Raw genomic sequence first — 12,476 nt, 5'->3', positions numbered from 1 at the left:
AAGCAGTGTGATGTCTGGGAATTACACCCGCAAAATTTGGTATCACATGTGCCTGTGCTCAGCCAACCAAGTCAGACGAGACGGTTTGAGGTCTCGTCTGGACTGGAGGCAGAACAAAATGGATTGTGTGTGGGCAGACAGGCTGCTGGCCGCGCTGTGATGAGCCGAGATGTCCTCGCCATCACACACACACACGCACACACACTGAAGCCAGAACTCACCACATTCAGTTTCCGAGGAGCTCGAAATTTCAGCTTCCACCACTGTCTCCTCCATTCCTTCCTCTCCCTCTTCCTCCTCTTCTTCCTCGTCTTCGTCCTGCTCCTCATCCTCATCCTCCAACTTCAGTTTGGTCTCGGCCTGGCTGTCCTCCCTATCCTGCTCTTCCTGCTGATTCTCCACCACCTGCACCTCCTCTGTCTGGGAGTTGTGAGCAGGTCCTGCCCCCAGCTCCCCTCCCTGGCTCAGGGAGTAGTTGTGCTCCTCACTGCAGTGCTCCAGAGCCAGTCCTACTGCAGCTGCTGCTGCTTCCTCTTCCTCTTGGGCCACCTGATACACCTCCACCGTCCGCTCCCTTGACACCCCCTCATCCTGTCCACCTTCAGTCACTCTTCCTGAAACGCACAGCTCTGTTGTCCGGGCAACAGAGATACACCCTTCCTCCTCCTCTTCCTCCTTCCCTGAAGCAGTTTTCTGGACTTCCGGGGTGCCAGGAGGGACTGCATGTCTGTTCCTCCTCCTCTCCTCCTCCTCATCCTCTTCCTCCTGCTCTTCCCGACTCCTCCCCCAGCAGCCCATCAGCACAGCCTCCTCGGAGCAGGGCAGCAGCTCCCCTCCGACCCCGAGGCCCAGTTTGGTGTAACGAGCCATCTCATCCAGCGCGGACACATCCCAGCGCTCTGGGTGCAGGTCTTCACCAAAGCCTCCGTCGTCCACCAGGTCGCTTAGCAACTCAAAGGGCCGTTTCCTTGGCAATGCTGGGGAGCCCAGCATAAGGAGCACACTCTAAAAGGGGGACAGAGATAAATGACACTTAAACATATGATTTGTGACAAAAAAATAAACAAACTTTTAAATCATTCAGTATTTTAAAGATTATTTTGGTGTAAAATGACAGCATTTACTAGCATTTTAAATTGTGAATCTACTTCTGCTACTAAAACAGGTCAGACTGAGTTGTGTGGGGGGAAAAAAAACCTTAATCAAAATTACACACCCTCCCCCAGTGCCGTAATCCTGTCAGGATTATTTCACACCTGGCCCACATACACTGACTGTTGATAACTGAGATGCCACGTGAAGAATTTGGTCTTGTTTTCATGTGAGGCATGATGTTTAAACATTGCTGAATAAATAAATAAACTGTATTTGCGATGTATATATATATATATATATACAAAAAGATTGAGAGTGGTAGAGGATTAATGGCTTTTCAAGCAGAAACCAAAAACAGAATACAAACAACAGTCTCGTGTCCCAATTACATTTCCCACTCTGCCATAGCCTGACCACCTGACCTTCTGCCACTGCGGTTACTGCTGCTGAGCTCTCATTATATTCCTAATAGAGGCATGATAGGACATTAAAGAGAAGAGACATGCAGCAGCTTAATGCATCAATGCACACACAGACAGAGGAGGAGGATTATGTGACAGCACTGAAGCGGAAGGATGACTTCATCGCTGTATGTAACCTAATAATATAGGCTTTATCATAAAAGCACAGTTTACCTGGGCATCTGTTTAATGATAAGTCTTTCCAGACTTCTTCCCGTGCTCTTATAAAAGCACGTGTTTAAATACAGCTGAGAAATAGCTCTAATGTGCGGTGTAGTGAAAGCTGTAATGGTTAAAGATCAAGTGGATTGGAAATGGTTCACGATCCAATCATCATCAAGCCTGTGGCCCGTGTTTATTTTCCTGAAGAAAATAAACACAAAACTATAGTACAGATTGAACAATAAATGTAGAGATGCAAGCAAAAAAAAAATCTACATTACAAATAAAAAACAGGTCATATTTTGTTGTCCTTAAAGACAAACACATTTTTTCCCAGAGATTAAGAATTGATTATTGGCAGGTTGGCAAATTTATAACTGAGCATTATAATCAGCTGCTGCTCCTGCAAGTCTTTCACTTTATAGACAAATAGGCTGGTGATCACAGTGCTTATTCTGTTCTGCAGCCTCAGTGAGCTGAGCATCGCTACACATGAACCAGGTTTCCTCCTCCTGTAGTATCACCAGGTGCAGATGCTGGATCTGGATCTGACATCAGGGTGAAATCCTCTCTGGGGAAGCAGCTGAACTGTGACTGTACTGACAGCCAGCAAGCTAGCCAATAAGATATACTTTCAAAGTAAGAGCACGGTATTGTCCACTAATAGATCAATCACTAATGACATCATTTAAATTGCTACAATGACTCACCAACTCAAATTAGGCAGCTATTAATATATCTGTGTGTACTATACAGTGTCTACCCGAGGTCACACTATAAGCTGCGTGAGCTTTGGCTCTGTCCATGTTGTGCTGTCTTACCTGGTCGTACTCTGTCCTGCCTCCCTGTGGCGACATGGCCAGAGGGTAGGGGCTCATCAGACCCCTGTGCCCCCCATAGGCCTCGCCAAATGCAGGCTCCATCCCATTCATACCCGGCTGGAAAGGAGGTAAAACACACAGACACAGAGTAAATCCAACACCGAAGCAAGGAGTAGGATAATTCAGAGGTGATGGGTGAGAGCCACTGTAGCTTTCCTACTTTACCTGAGGCATGCCCAAGGCAGGAGGTTGTCAGGTCGCAGTCCCAACGTGAGTGTGAGTGAGTTTAGCAGCGAAAAACTCAACTGAGTTCCGGTCTGAGCATTGAGATGTCACCAGCAGAGACAAAAGAGGGAAAGAAGAGTTCATCACAAAGATAGAAGTGAAGGTAGATAAAAGGAGACAAAGAGAAATGGAAGAAAGTACTTACCTAAGATTGAGAGGTGAGTAGGCCAAGTGGGTGAGCTCTTTTCACATGTCGCAGCTCTGCAGCTCTCGATTTCTCAGCCTGAAGGAGAAAACAATAAAAAAGGGAGCAAATCAATGTGACAATGAAATCTTGGGATGCAATACATAATATGAACACAAAAATGTTACAGTGTTACATAAGCCTTATATTGTTTTGTTGGCTTCGTGCAGTACAAGTTGTCTGTTTGCTGCTACTGATTTCAGTTTGTTTGATCGGCACAAAAGGAGGAGACGACAGCGGTACAGATGATACAATGCAGGTTTTAAATGTGTCTTTTTAATAACAGATCCACAGTGCCACTCTTAGATGAATGGGCTTCTTTGACAGAAAACATTTCACAAGGGCAATCTGTGAAATTCACTTTCGTTTGTTTATTGTGGTGGTTTTTTTTATATATTTTGTATTTGTAAAGCAAAACATTAATGAGTTCAGAGCTCTTTATTTGTCTGTTCTACAGCGGCAGCTATTGTTACTTACATTAGTTGGTTAGCTTTCTATTAATACATCCATTCATTCAACATGAAAAAAAAACATGCTGGTGCTGCAAAAATGTAGGACATATCACTTCCTGAGAAACCTCTGCTAACAACGAGTGTTTAAAACAGCAAATGCAAAAGCTTTCATGCACCAGATAAAGGTTGAATTCTGTTGTGTGACAAAGCATTCATGTGATTCACTGGCATTTGTTATTTATACTGTTATGTGCATTAAAGGAGAACTTTGATGTTCATTTGTTAAACATTACATGACCAGTGTGGGATGAGGATCAATGAGCTGGAAAGGAGAAGAGTTTGGATAGATCATCTAAAGATTAGCACTAGTTAAGTTTGAACTGTCAATAAAACACAGCTTCCATGCTTTGTATGCTATGGAATCAAAAGGCTAAAGTATGCAGGGCAGGAGGAAGTCAATATCCTCAAGGCTAAATATTAGCTCTTGTCCAGCTAAGTGAAAAATGTGCAAAGCAAGCTAGTTAAGCTTAGCTGACAAGTTGAATTGAGCTGTGTTAGCTTGTATCATGACTGCCAAGGTCATGAGCAAACAAAAAAAAAAAGAAAGAAGTCAGTCCATCTCTGTCTGCTCTCTTCACTGCCCAACTGATTCACTCCTTCTTTTATTAATATAAATCTTTAAAAATAAGTTTTTGTTTTATTTTTACATTTTAAAAACATCACAAGTAACCTTACTTAAAACCCTAAATAATGTTTCAGCATTATATTATTGAAGTGGTCACATACTTTGACAAACTGCCATTTTTTCAAGTCAGATCAGGTGAAAAGTACAAAGTTGATATGCATCCAGTTCTTCCAGTTTCAGTACCTTACAGATACCGTGGCCAGCTATCTGCACACACTGCATGTAGACTGGCTATCACAAAAGAAAGTCGACATGAAACAATAATAAATGCATTGATGACAAAACGCTCTGCAACTTTGAGTGCAATAAAAGCTTCCCAAGAGGAAGAGACACAGAGCCTGACAGGGATAGCATCATAATCAGAACTTTCAGTCATGCCAACTAACTTGAGAACAACCGCTCCAAACATACAGTACTGTGCAAAAGTCTTGAGCCACCCTTTATTTTTTTACATTTAGCTAGAAAAAAGGGAAATTAGCAGTGCAAACACATGGAAATGCAGTAGATAAGGCAAAAACTGGAGTTTGTACAATTCTAACTAGCTTAAAGTTAATACTTGGTATGACCATGTTTATTTTTCAACACAGCCTGAAATCTTAGGCAAGGTTTCTTGTCATTCCTTTAAGTAGTCTTCAGAATTTCTCGGAGCAGAATAGTTTCCCAGCTTCCAGTAGGCAGGCTTTGCTTCCTGCCTATTGTTACGTCTCTGTCACCATGATCCCACATTCTTTCAATAACGCCTGGCTCTGAGGAGGCCAATCCAAAACTGTTGTATTCCAATGTGTTTTTTTCTATCCAGGTATTCTTTCACTGAATGGGCAGCCTATTTTCCATTGCCAATAAGATACTTTCCAGATTTCAAGGTGGCTCAAAATCTGTTTGTGTTTTCTTGTATTTATAATTCCACCAATTATGACAAGATCCCCAACACCACTGGTTGATATGCAAGTCCCAAAACACGACAGAGCCTCCAATGTGTTTTACAGGTGGCTGCAGAGACTTACTGTTGTACCTCTCTCCTAACCACTTCTGTACATATTGATAGCGATCTGAACCAAAAATTTAAAGTTTGAAATTCACTTTATAAGACCTGTTGCCACTGATTTTCAGTCGAGTTCTTGGGTAATTTGGCATGCTTCAGTGTTTTCTCTCTGTCAAGACAACCTCCCTTCCACTGAGACTTCTGATGAGGTTTTGGTAAACATCGATGGTTTATCAGAAAGACCAGATGCATCTCTCCTGTGTCAGGTCTTTGCTGGATTTTCTCGTATTTCTTAAGGACATGACTTTCAGTTTATCTGCTGCAGATAGTTTTTACACCTGCCAGATCTTTTGTCTGGCACCAAACTGTCTGTTATGTGTAAACAGAACATTGGTTTATCCCTTGAGTCAGATGCCTTTTTATGTTTGAATGATTCACACAGGTACAAGAACTGAAAATTAGTATAAGAAAAAACAAACAAACCTGTAGCTCAAGACCTCTTTAAAAAATAAAGTGTGGCTTCTTGCAAGAAAATATAAAGACATGAGGGGTGAGTCAAGACTTTTAGACAGTAATGCACAAGCAAAATTATTACCGATGCTAATGCGAAATACTACAAAGTTCTAACCCTCTGCTGATAATTTCATTCACACTATGTTACATCTCCTGCTAACAACTGGCCCACCGACACTGACGGATGGTGTGTTAAACACAGAATTAAACAACTGACCTCACAGATCTGCACGTTGTCACTGATAAAAGGCGTAGCTTTTTGAGTAAAGACTGGACCGATATCTGAATACAGTATCGCAGGAATTATAAAGTCAAAAGTCAACATTGACCTATTTGTAGCCCCATGAAGCATGTGTCGTGTACTTGTCTGTTTGAAGGGGCTTAGAATAGAAAGGGAAGAGAGGCAAGAGGTGCAGGACAGGCGGGTGGAAAATTCACAGATTTCAACCAATTCCACATTGAACAGGAAGAAATGGTGCATTTGTCGGTGACCATTTTCAGCCACGAACAGATGCAGAACAGATTGCACGCCAGATTAAAAAAAAGATACAAAAAACCCTCTGCAGTGTGTTAATAATGTTGAAGCTACATGTCACAGTGCAACACTGTGACTCACTGATGTGTTTTAATTGTTTATGAGCAACAGTGGTGCAGACGAACACACACAGTAAATCGCTTTTCATCGGACTATCTTACTGGTCCACTGAAGAACTGCTTCTTTAGCTCCGCCTCATACGGGTAAACTTGAGCATTGACGTTGCTTTCAGCTGCTCCATTCATTAATGTTTGTGTAACCAAAACTCTGATTCTCCCTTAAAGGAGAAGGGAGGAGGCCACACTGCAGGCGCCGAATACACCCGGCTCTTTTCAGATGGCAACATGATGAAATACCGAGCAACATAACACCCACACACACACACACACGCCGCAGGAACAATGCAGACCTACTGTTCAGTACCTGTGGAAAAGTCGAAGAAAGCAGCTCACACAGACCCTGGTTCAGTGTTTGAGAACAATGCCATAATACGTTCTCTGTGGATTGACCTCAGGCACACAAGAATGAGGAAATGAGGATTGGCTGGGCGGTTATGACACTGCCTTGGCACGCCAAATGGAAAACTGGTATTTGGCACATGAGACAAGCCAGCTACCAACATACTGTGTACACAAACACTTATCAGACACAAACAGGCCTCTGAAGCTGATAACCAACGGGTGGAATAAATATAATAATCCAGGCTTCATACAAATGAAGAAAAGATACACATTATTTATCATAAAGTTTACAGCACAAAGAGCGGGACCGTTTGAAACGCGAAGCTCTGGGAGTTTGCACTAAGGGTTAAAGCTATGTAGATTATTATGGAAGCAGTTCACTTGTACCAACAATAAAGTTGTTTGAGTGCCAGCTTTGAATATTTCTGTACTTACCAGAGCAAAAAAAAGCTTTTGAATACGATAAATCAAAATGGCATTTAGTAGGCTACCACGCCACTTTCCCCTCTGTTGCCAGATGCGACATTGGTGCTGATATATCCTGCAAACAGGAGCGAAGCGCACATGCAAATGTGTCCATGGTGTACTATTTACCATTTCTTTTAATCTTGTTTATATGAACACAGCGCTCCTCTAGCTATTTGCTGCCTCTACAGGGGAAATTTGCACAATGAAACAGATACACCAAACAGACTTGTATTTATATTTGTTCATACCATGGCTGATATAGGTGGCTTCATGCAATAACAGCTGAGAAATCCTTTTGTGCACATTGGTTAAATATAGGGCACAGTCCAAAGGGCTCTTTGCTCATAAACACACTCACAGAGTTCACAGCAAGGCAGCGGGGAAACAAAAAAGTCAACAGTAACCAATAACCATAGGCTTTACATTCAGCCAACGATGCATTTGGCGCTTTGTAAACAAGACTCCGCAAGCAAAGTGGATGCCTGCACAACTGTGGCTTATGTAACAACACTGGACGCACACTGACAAAGTAAATATATATGCTAACACTCACAATGCGGTAAGAAAATGGTTCATGTAGTGCAGGTGGTGCATGACGAAATTTACTTTTCCTTGTTATGGAGGCCCCCCACCAGCCATCCCCCGCCACAGAGGACCTTTCGATGCCTTCAGAACTTACAGTAATTGCAGCCATTTCTAACCCCATGTACACTTAGAGCTGACTTTTCTATTAGTCTATTACAAATGCACTGGAGCAATTATCCGGTGAACACTGTGTGGGCACAGAAAAATGCAAAATAAAACTGAACCCATATCCTTGCAACAGCTTGTTATGTAACACAGGGCAGAGTATTCAAAAGAATCTGTGTCACGCCATAATGTACCCTTCCAAAACAAATCTACAGTACATTCAAAAGCTGCAAACAGTTGCACTATTATTGATTCATCTGGCATTTGTTTTCTCAATTGTTGTGTGTGAAAATAGTCATAAAAAAGGCACGTAACTTATTTACAATTTCCTACATTCCAAACTGACACATTGTTTCACCCAAGCTACAATAAAGAATGCAGATCCAGTCTATTTACTGTCATTCAAATGACGTGCTGGAAAAAGGACGTACTTCTTGCTTCAAACTAAAAAAGAAAAAGAAAACAACATTAAAATTCAAAATGAGTTCTTGGTTATTTTCAGCTGATGAACTAGGTGACCAATCCATGAATTGTTTCAGCCCCACTGTATTCCAACACGGGCAGTTTTAAAAACGGTTTGCCTGTGGTGGGGTTTTTATTTGGGTAAAGAGCATCGCCATGACACCAGAGTTACAGCTCCCCTGTTTGCAAGAATGAAAGTAAGTGTGGGGGGTGAGCTTCACTATCAGAGGGTTAATGAGGCTCTGGACAGAAATCTGAGGGCTTTCCAATTTACTCTCTCAGAAATCGTCCTTTCAATGCCATTGTCGAACGAAACTGGCTGCTGTGAAAGCGAGACTGCAGCAGAGGGAGCTCAATGAACAGTAGTGTTTTATGTATTTCGTAATGTCCAAACTGAAATAAAATGACACTTATGTCTTAGTTTTTCTCAGAAAGCATGCTAGCATCTCGCAAATGCATGTTAGAGGAGTCTGCCCTGACGATGCCTGTTTCCAAAAGATAACTAAAACAGATCAGGAGCATAGCTCAACCACAACTGATACTTTCATATGCCTATAAGAAGCAGCAGCTTATGGTGGTTGAAAGTGAATGCTACCAGGTGGCCACTGCTAATTTCTCTCCTGCAGATGGTTGACCCCCTCTGAGCCTGTTCTTCTGGAGGTCTCTTCCTGTTAAAAGGGAGCTCTTCCTTCCCAATGTCACCAAACGCTGTTCACATCTGGTTGTTGGTCCTTATTCTCTAGCATTATATGGTCTTTAGCTTACAATGTCAAGAGACTTAAGGTGACAGTTGTGGTGAATTGATACTATATAAATAAAAATGCAACTGAAATGAATGGCTTCATGCCTGGAATCAAAACAGCAGATGTTACTGTAAAGTGGCTCTTGGAGCTTTGAGGTCCTAAATACTTACAGAAAGGTGTTTTAAAAGAGAAACCTGGAAAACAGAGAGAGGAAAAAACTAAACTAAGATTACCAAAATAAAAAAAATAAAAAAAAGTCAAAATTTCAGTTTTTTGCCTTCTGCCTTCTGTAGAGCTCCAGTAGTTGTGAACTATCTCACCACATGAAACTCAAAGTCCAGAGAGTGAGAGTTCTTGAGTATTCAGAAGTTCATTAATGAAACACTGCAATGGAACAACTAGACATAACTGCTTAAACTGGCCCCTAACCTAACTGAAAGTATAACAGGAAGGACTACATGTCCATGGTGTGGCAGCTGTCCTCATGACAGTCTGCAAGCAAGGACATAAGTATAGCACCTGCCTAAGGAGTGCCAGCTATTTCTCTTATGATTATTATTATTTTTGAAGTTTCAAACAGTCATGTGATAATTTATGGTATTTTTTTTTCCATATACTACCACACTTTCTCCATAAAAACTTGTTTTGCACTTTCAGAATTAACGTAGTATAGTGCTAGCTGGGTATAACGCACAAATGTGGGAGTGGAAGCAAGTCATTCTGACACTGGACCACGAGGCAGAATTAAAGCAGTCTGACCAGACACTGAACCTTTTGCAGCTGGAGGCCTCTTCAGAAATAATCAGGGGAAAAAAACTCCAGGCTGATGGCAAATTGCACGAATGAATGGAGGTTACGCACGAGGGAGAGAGACTGAAAGTGAGAAAAAAGTAAATTCAGAAGGAGCCCAGTGAGAGGCTGTGATAGCAGAGAGTGTGGCCGAAAACAGCGAGGAGGAGGCGGGAGAGCGGGGAGGAGAGACGATCTGGCTGTCAGTCTGTCTGGGAAGCCAATTTGCCAAATTAAAGCTCCAAAAATCTAGGCGGCGGACAAAGGTCGGTCTGCCTGGGAAAAATCTTTCGCATCTCCAGCAATAAAATTAAAACATGTTAATAACTGCAAAGAAAAAAAATACAAGAACAAACACCCAAAACGACCTGGATGCGCCCCCGCCTCTCCGTGTCCTTGGAGCTCCGTTTCCCGTAACGATGGAGAGCAAAAGTGGCCCCCTTCTGCCGCCCCTCGCCTGTCTTCCCCGTCCATCCAGTGCGCGTCCGCAATATTCCCGAATAAATCTTTTAATCACTGACCCGGTCGGTGGACTCGAACTGACGGGGCACAACGGTGCTGTGTCCCCGCACAGCTGGATACAACAACAGCAGCAGCACATAAAGAGCCAGAGCACGAAGGGAAGGTGCCATGGTGGCAGCCAGCAGCGTGTCCCGCATGGCACAGCGAGCTGGAGAGCCGCGCTCCCACATCCAGCCTTTCTCTTTCACACCTCACATTCACATTTTATGCATTTTTAGTTTACTTTTTTAAAACTGCAATATGACGCAGAAATAAATATTCCTACCTAAATCAGCCACCACGCTTCGCGGAGTATCCAGCCGAGACAACAGGGATCCTTTCAGCGCACAGACAATAAAAATGGGGCGCAGCTGGCAGTGCCACCGGATGTCCAATATTAATTGTTAATACGGCCGATTTGAGAGCCTGTGGACGGGCTCCGGCGCTTTAACGGCCCCAGCTGCGGTCAGGTGGCCACTCTCTGTCCACACCGACTCGGACTTTCGTTACATTAAAGTTGAATAAATCTCAGAACAACTTTGGCTTCTGTAGGTCCACCTGCAGGTGCTGCTGCCGATTGATGGTGGCTGTTACAGGCCGAGGCAAGTTATGCCCGTCATTAAATGTAGGCTTTGTCGGCGAGCAACTGTAAAGTTTGAGCCATTACAAAGAATAAACACCGGGAGCAAAAGCTGCCTGGCCGCGCATATAGGAAACATAAACAAAACGGTATAAATGCGTTATGTAGCGTGAAATGGGGTAGTAAAAGTGTAATTTGGTACATTTATATATATATATATATATATATATATATATATATATATATATACATATATATATATATATGCTAACTTGTTACGTATATCGCACGTGGAAAGCATATATTTCCAGATGTTTTTGTGAACGCGGTGCATTTATTATTCCAAATTCAAAAGTATAGTTCTTTATCGTGCAGCTACAGTGTGTAAATCCGTGTGAAAGTAGCCATTTTTATCACAGAAGACCGTTAAAAGCCGTCATATTTTTTTCTATATGTGCTTTAAATATTTTGTCAGTTAATTATCGGTCGTAAAACTTTACGTAAATGCTTATGTATTTGTCCAAAGGCACAAAGCTGCGAGACGGGCTTTACCTTAACGCGTGTCCTCGGATGTCCCCTCCGAGTTAATGCTCCTCCGGACCGGGGTAAAATGTCGGCCTCGGCCTCTCCAGATGATATTACTCCGCACCATCCACGGAGGGGGGAGAAGAGGCTCACGCATGGACAGCAGCAGTGACCGCTCAGCCCAGAAATCCCGTTCAAGCTACAGCCACATGCAGGAAGTTAGTTCACGGCAGTATCGAGCTGGCCTATATGGCGGATAAACGGGACAGAAGATGGTTGTAGGACTGTTAAACACCCCCTTCTCCACCACCACTACCCCGTCCTCCTCCTCCTCCTGTCTCTCCCTCCCCTTCATTGGTGCAGAAACCTAACGTTTTGGAGATGAGAGGGTGGGAAAACAGAAGCACTCATCTCTCCTCTGAAGCTAATTCCGTCGTTAATAAACTTTTACGAGCTCGTACAGCAGACCCCCCTCTGTGTTTGACTTGGTGCCGTCCGCGGGACTCACAAAATAACACTGGGGGACACTTTTGGAGCCGGCTCCGCGGGTTAGAACCACTTTTACGGGCTCAGAATGAAATATAAACACAAGCAGAGAGATAGAGGGCGTGGATCCGCGCGTGCAGTGTGTGTCCTGTTTGCTGTCACTGAGTAACAGCGCTGTTGTTGCTGTTGGCTACGCTGTGGTTAGCTACTAGGTTCAGGGTTCAGCGAGCCATACAAGTAGTGAAAAAGAGACTGACCTGATCGAAATGGGAAGTGTGTCAGCTGTAAAAAAACAAACAAACAAAAAAAAAAAAAAACAGTTGCAGTTCTCATCGGCGGGTTGGGGGGCACTTGAGTTTACGAATAATCCCGAAGAGCGAGTGTCAGAGCTAAAAGATTGGGCTGCACTTCTGGGATTGCCTTTCAAAATAAAAGTCGCGCTGAAGAATAAGATATGAAACGTACGTTATTAATTTAGGGTTATATTAAAGACATACTTTTTATAATGCAACATTTTAAATAATACCTATTTGTATTAAATCAATTAAAAACGGGGTACATACACGTTTTATAACTATTTTTCCCCTTAATATCCC

At 42.9% G+C, this 12,476-nt stretch overlaps 1 protein-coding gene across 5 annotated transcripts in view; it reads right to left on the bottom strand.

Moving 5' to 3' along the window:
* The window catches only part of LOC101477163 (uncharacterized), a 36,051-nt gene extending 23,783 nt beyond the window's left edge, over nucleotides 1-12,268 (bottom strand). The window contains exons 1-6 of one of the 5 annotated variants that reach the window (XM_004571780.6): nucleotides 12,138-12,268; nucleotides 11,422-11,639; nucleotides 2,970-3,047; nucleotides 2,765-2,856; nucleotides 2,540-2,656; nucleotides 222-1,005 (exon numbers count right to left, since the gene is read on the bottom strand). In XM_004571780.6, the coding sequence (XP_004571837.1) occupies nucleotides 222-1,005; nucleotides 2,540-2,656; nucleotides 2,765-2,773 (910 nt within the window). In that variant the 5' untranslated portion in view covers nucleotides 2,774-2,856; nucleotides 2,970-3,047; nucleotides 11,422-11,639; nucleotides 12,138-12,268. Of the gene's footprint in view, nucleotides 1-221; nucleotides 1,006-2,539; nucleotides 2,657-2,764; nucleotides 2,857-2,969; nucleotides 3,048-6,598; nucleotides 6,670-10,575; nucleotides 10,665-11,421; nucleotides 12,041-12,137 lie in introns of those variants that run through there. The other 4 variants (XM_012924868.5, XM_004571779.6, XM_004571782.5 and 1 more) reach the window with 4 other exon arrangements.
* Between the last annotated feature and the right edge of the window lie 208 nt (nucleotides 12,269-12,476).

Source organism: Maylandia zebra, linkage group LG6 (assembly GCF_041146795.1).
Source record: "Maylandia zebra isolate NMK-2024a linkage group LG6, Mzebra_GT3a, whole genome shotgun sequence".
In the NCBI taxonomy this organism is placed as follows: Eukaryota; Metazoa; Chordata; class Actinopteri; order Cichliformes; family Cichlidae; genus Maylandia; species Maylandia zebra.
This window is presented reverse-complemented; position numbering and strand designations above follow the sequence as displayed.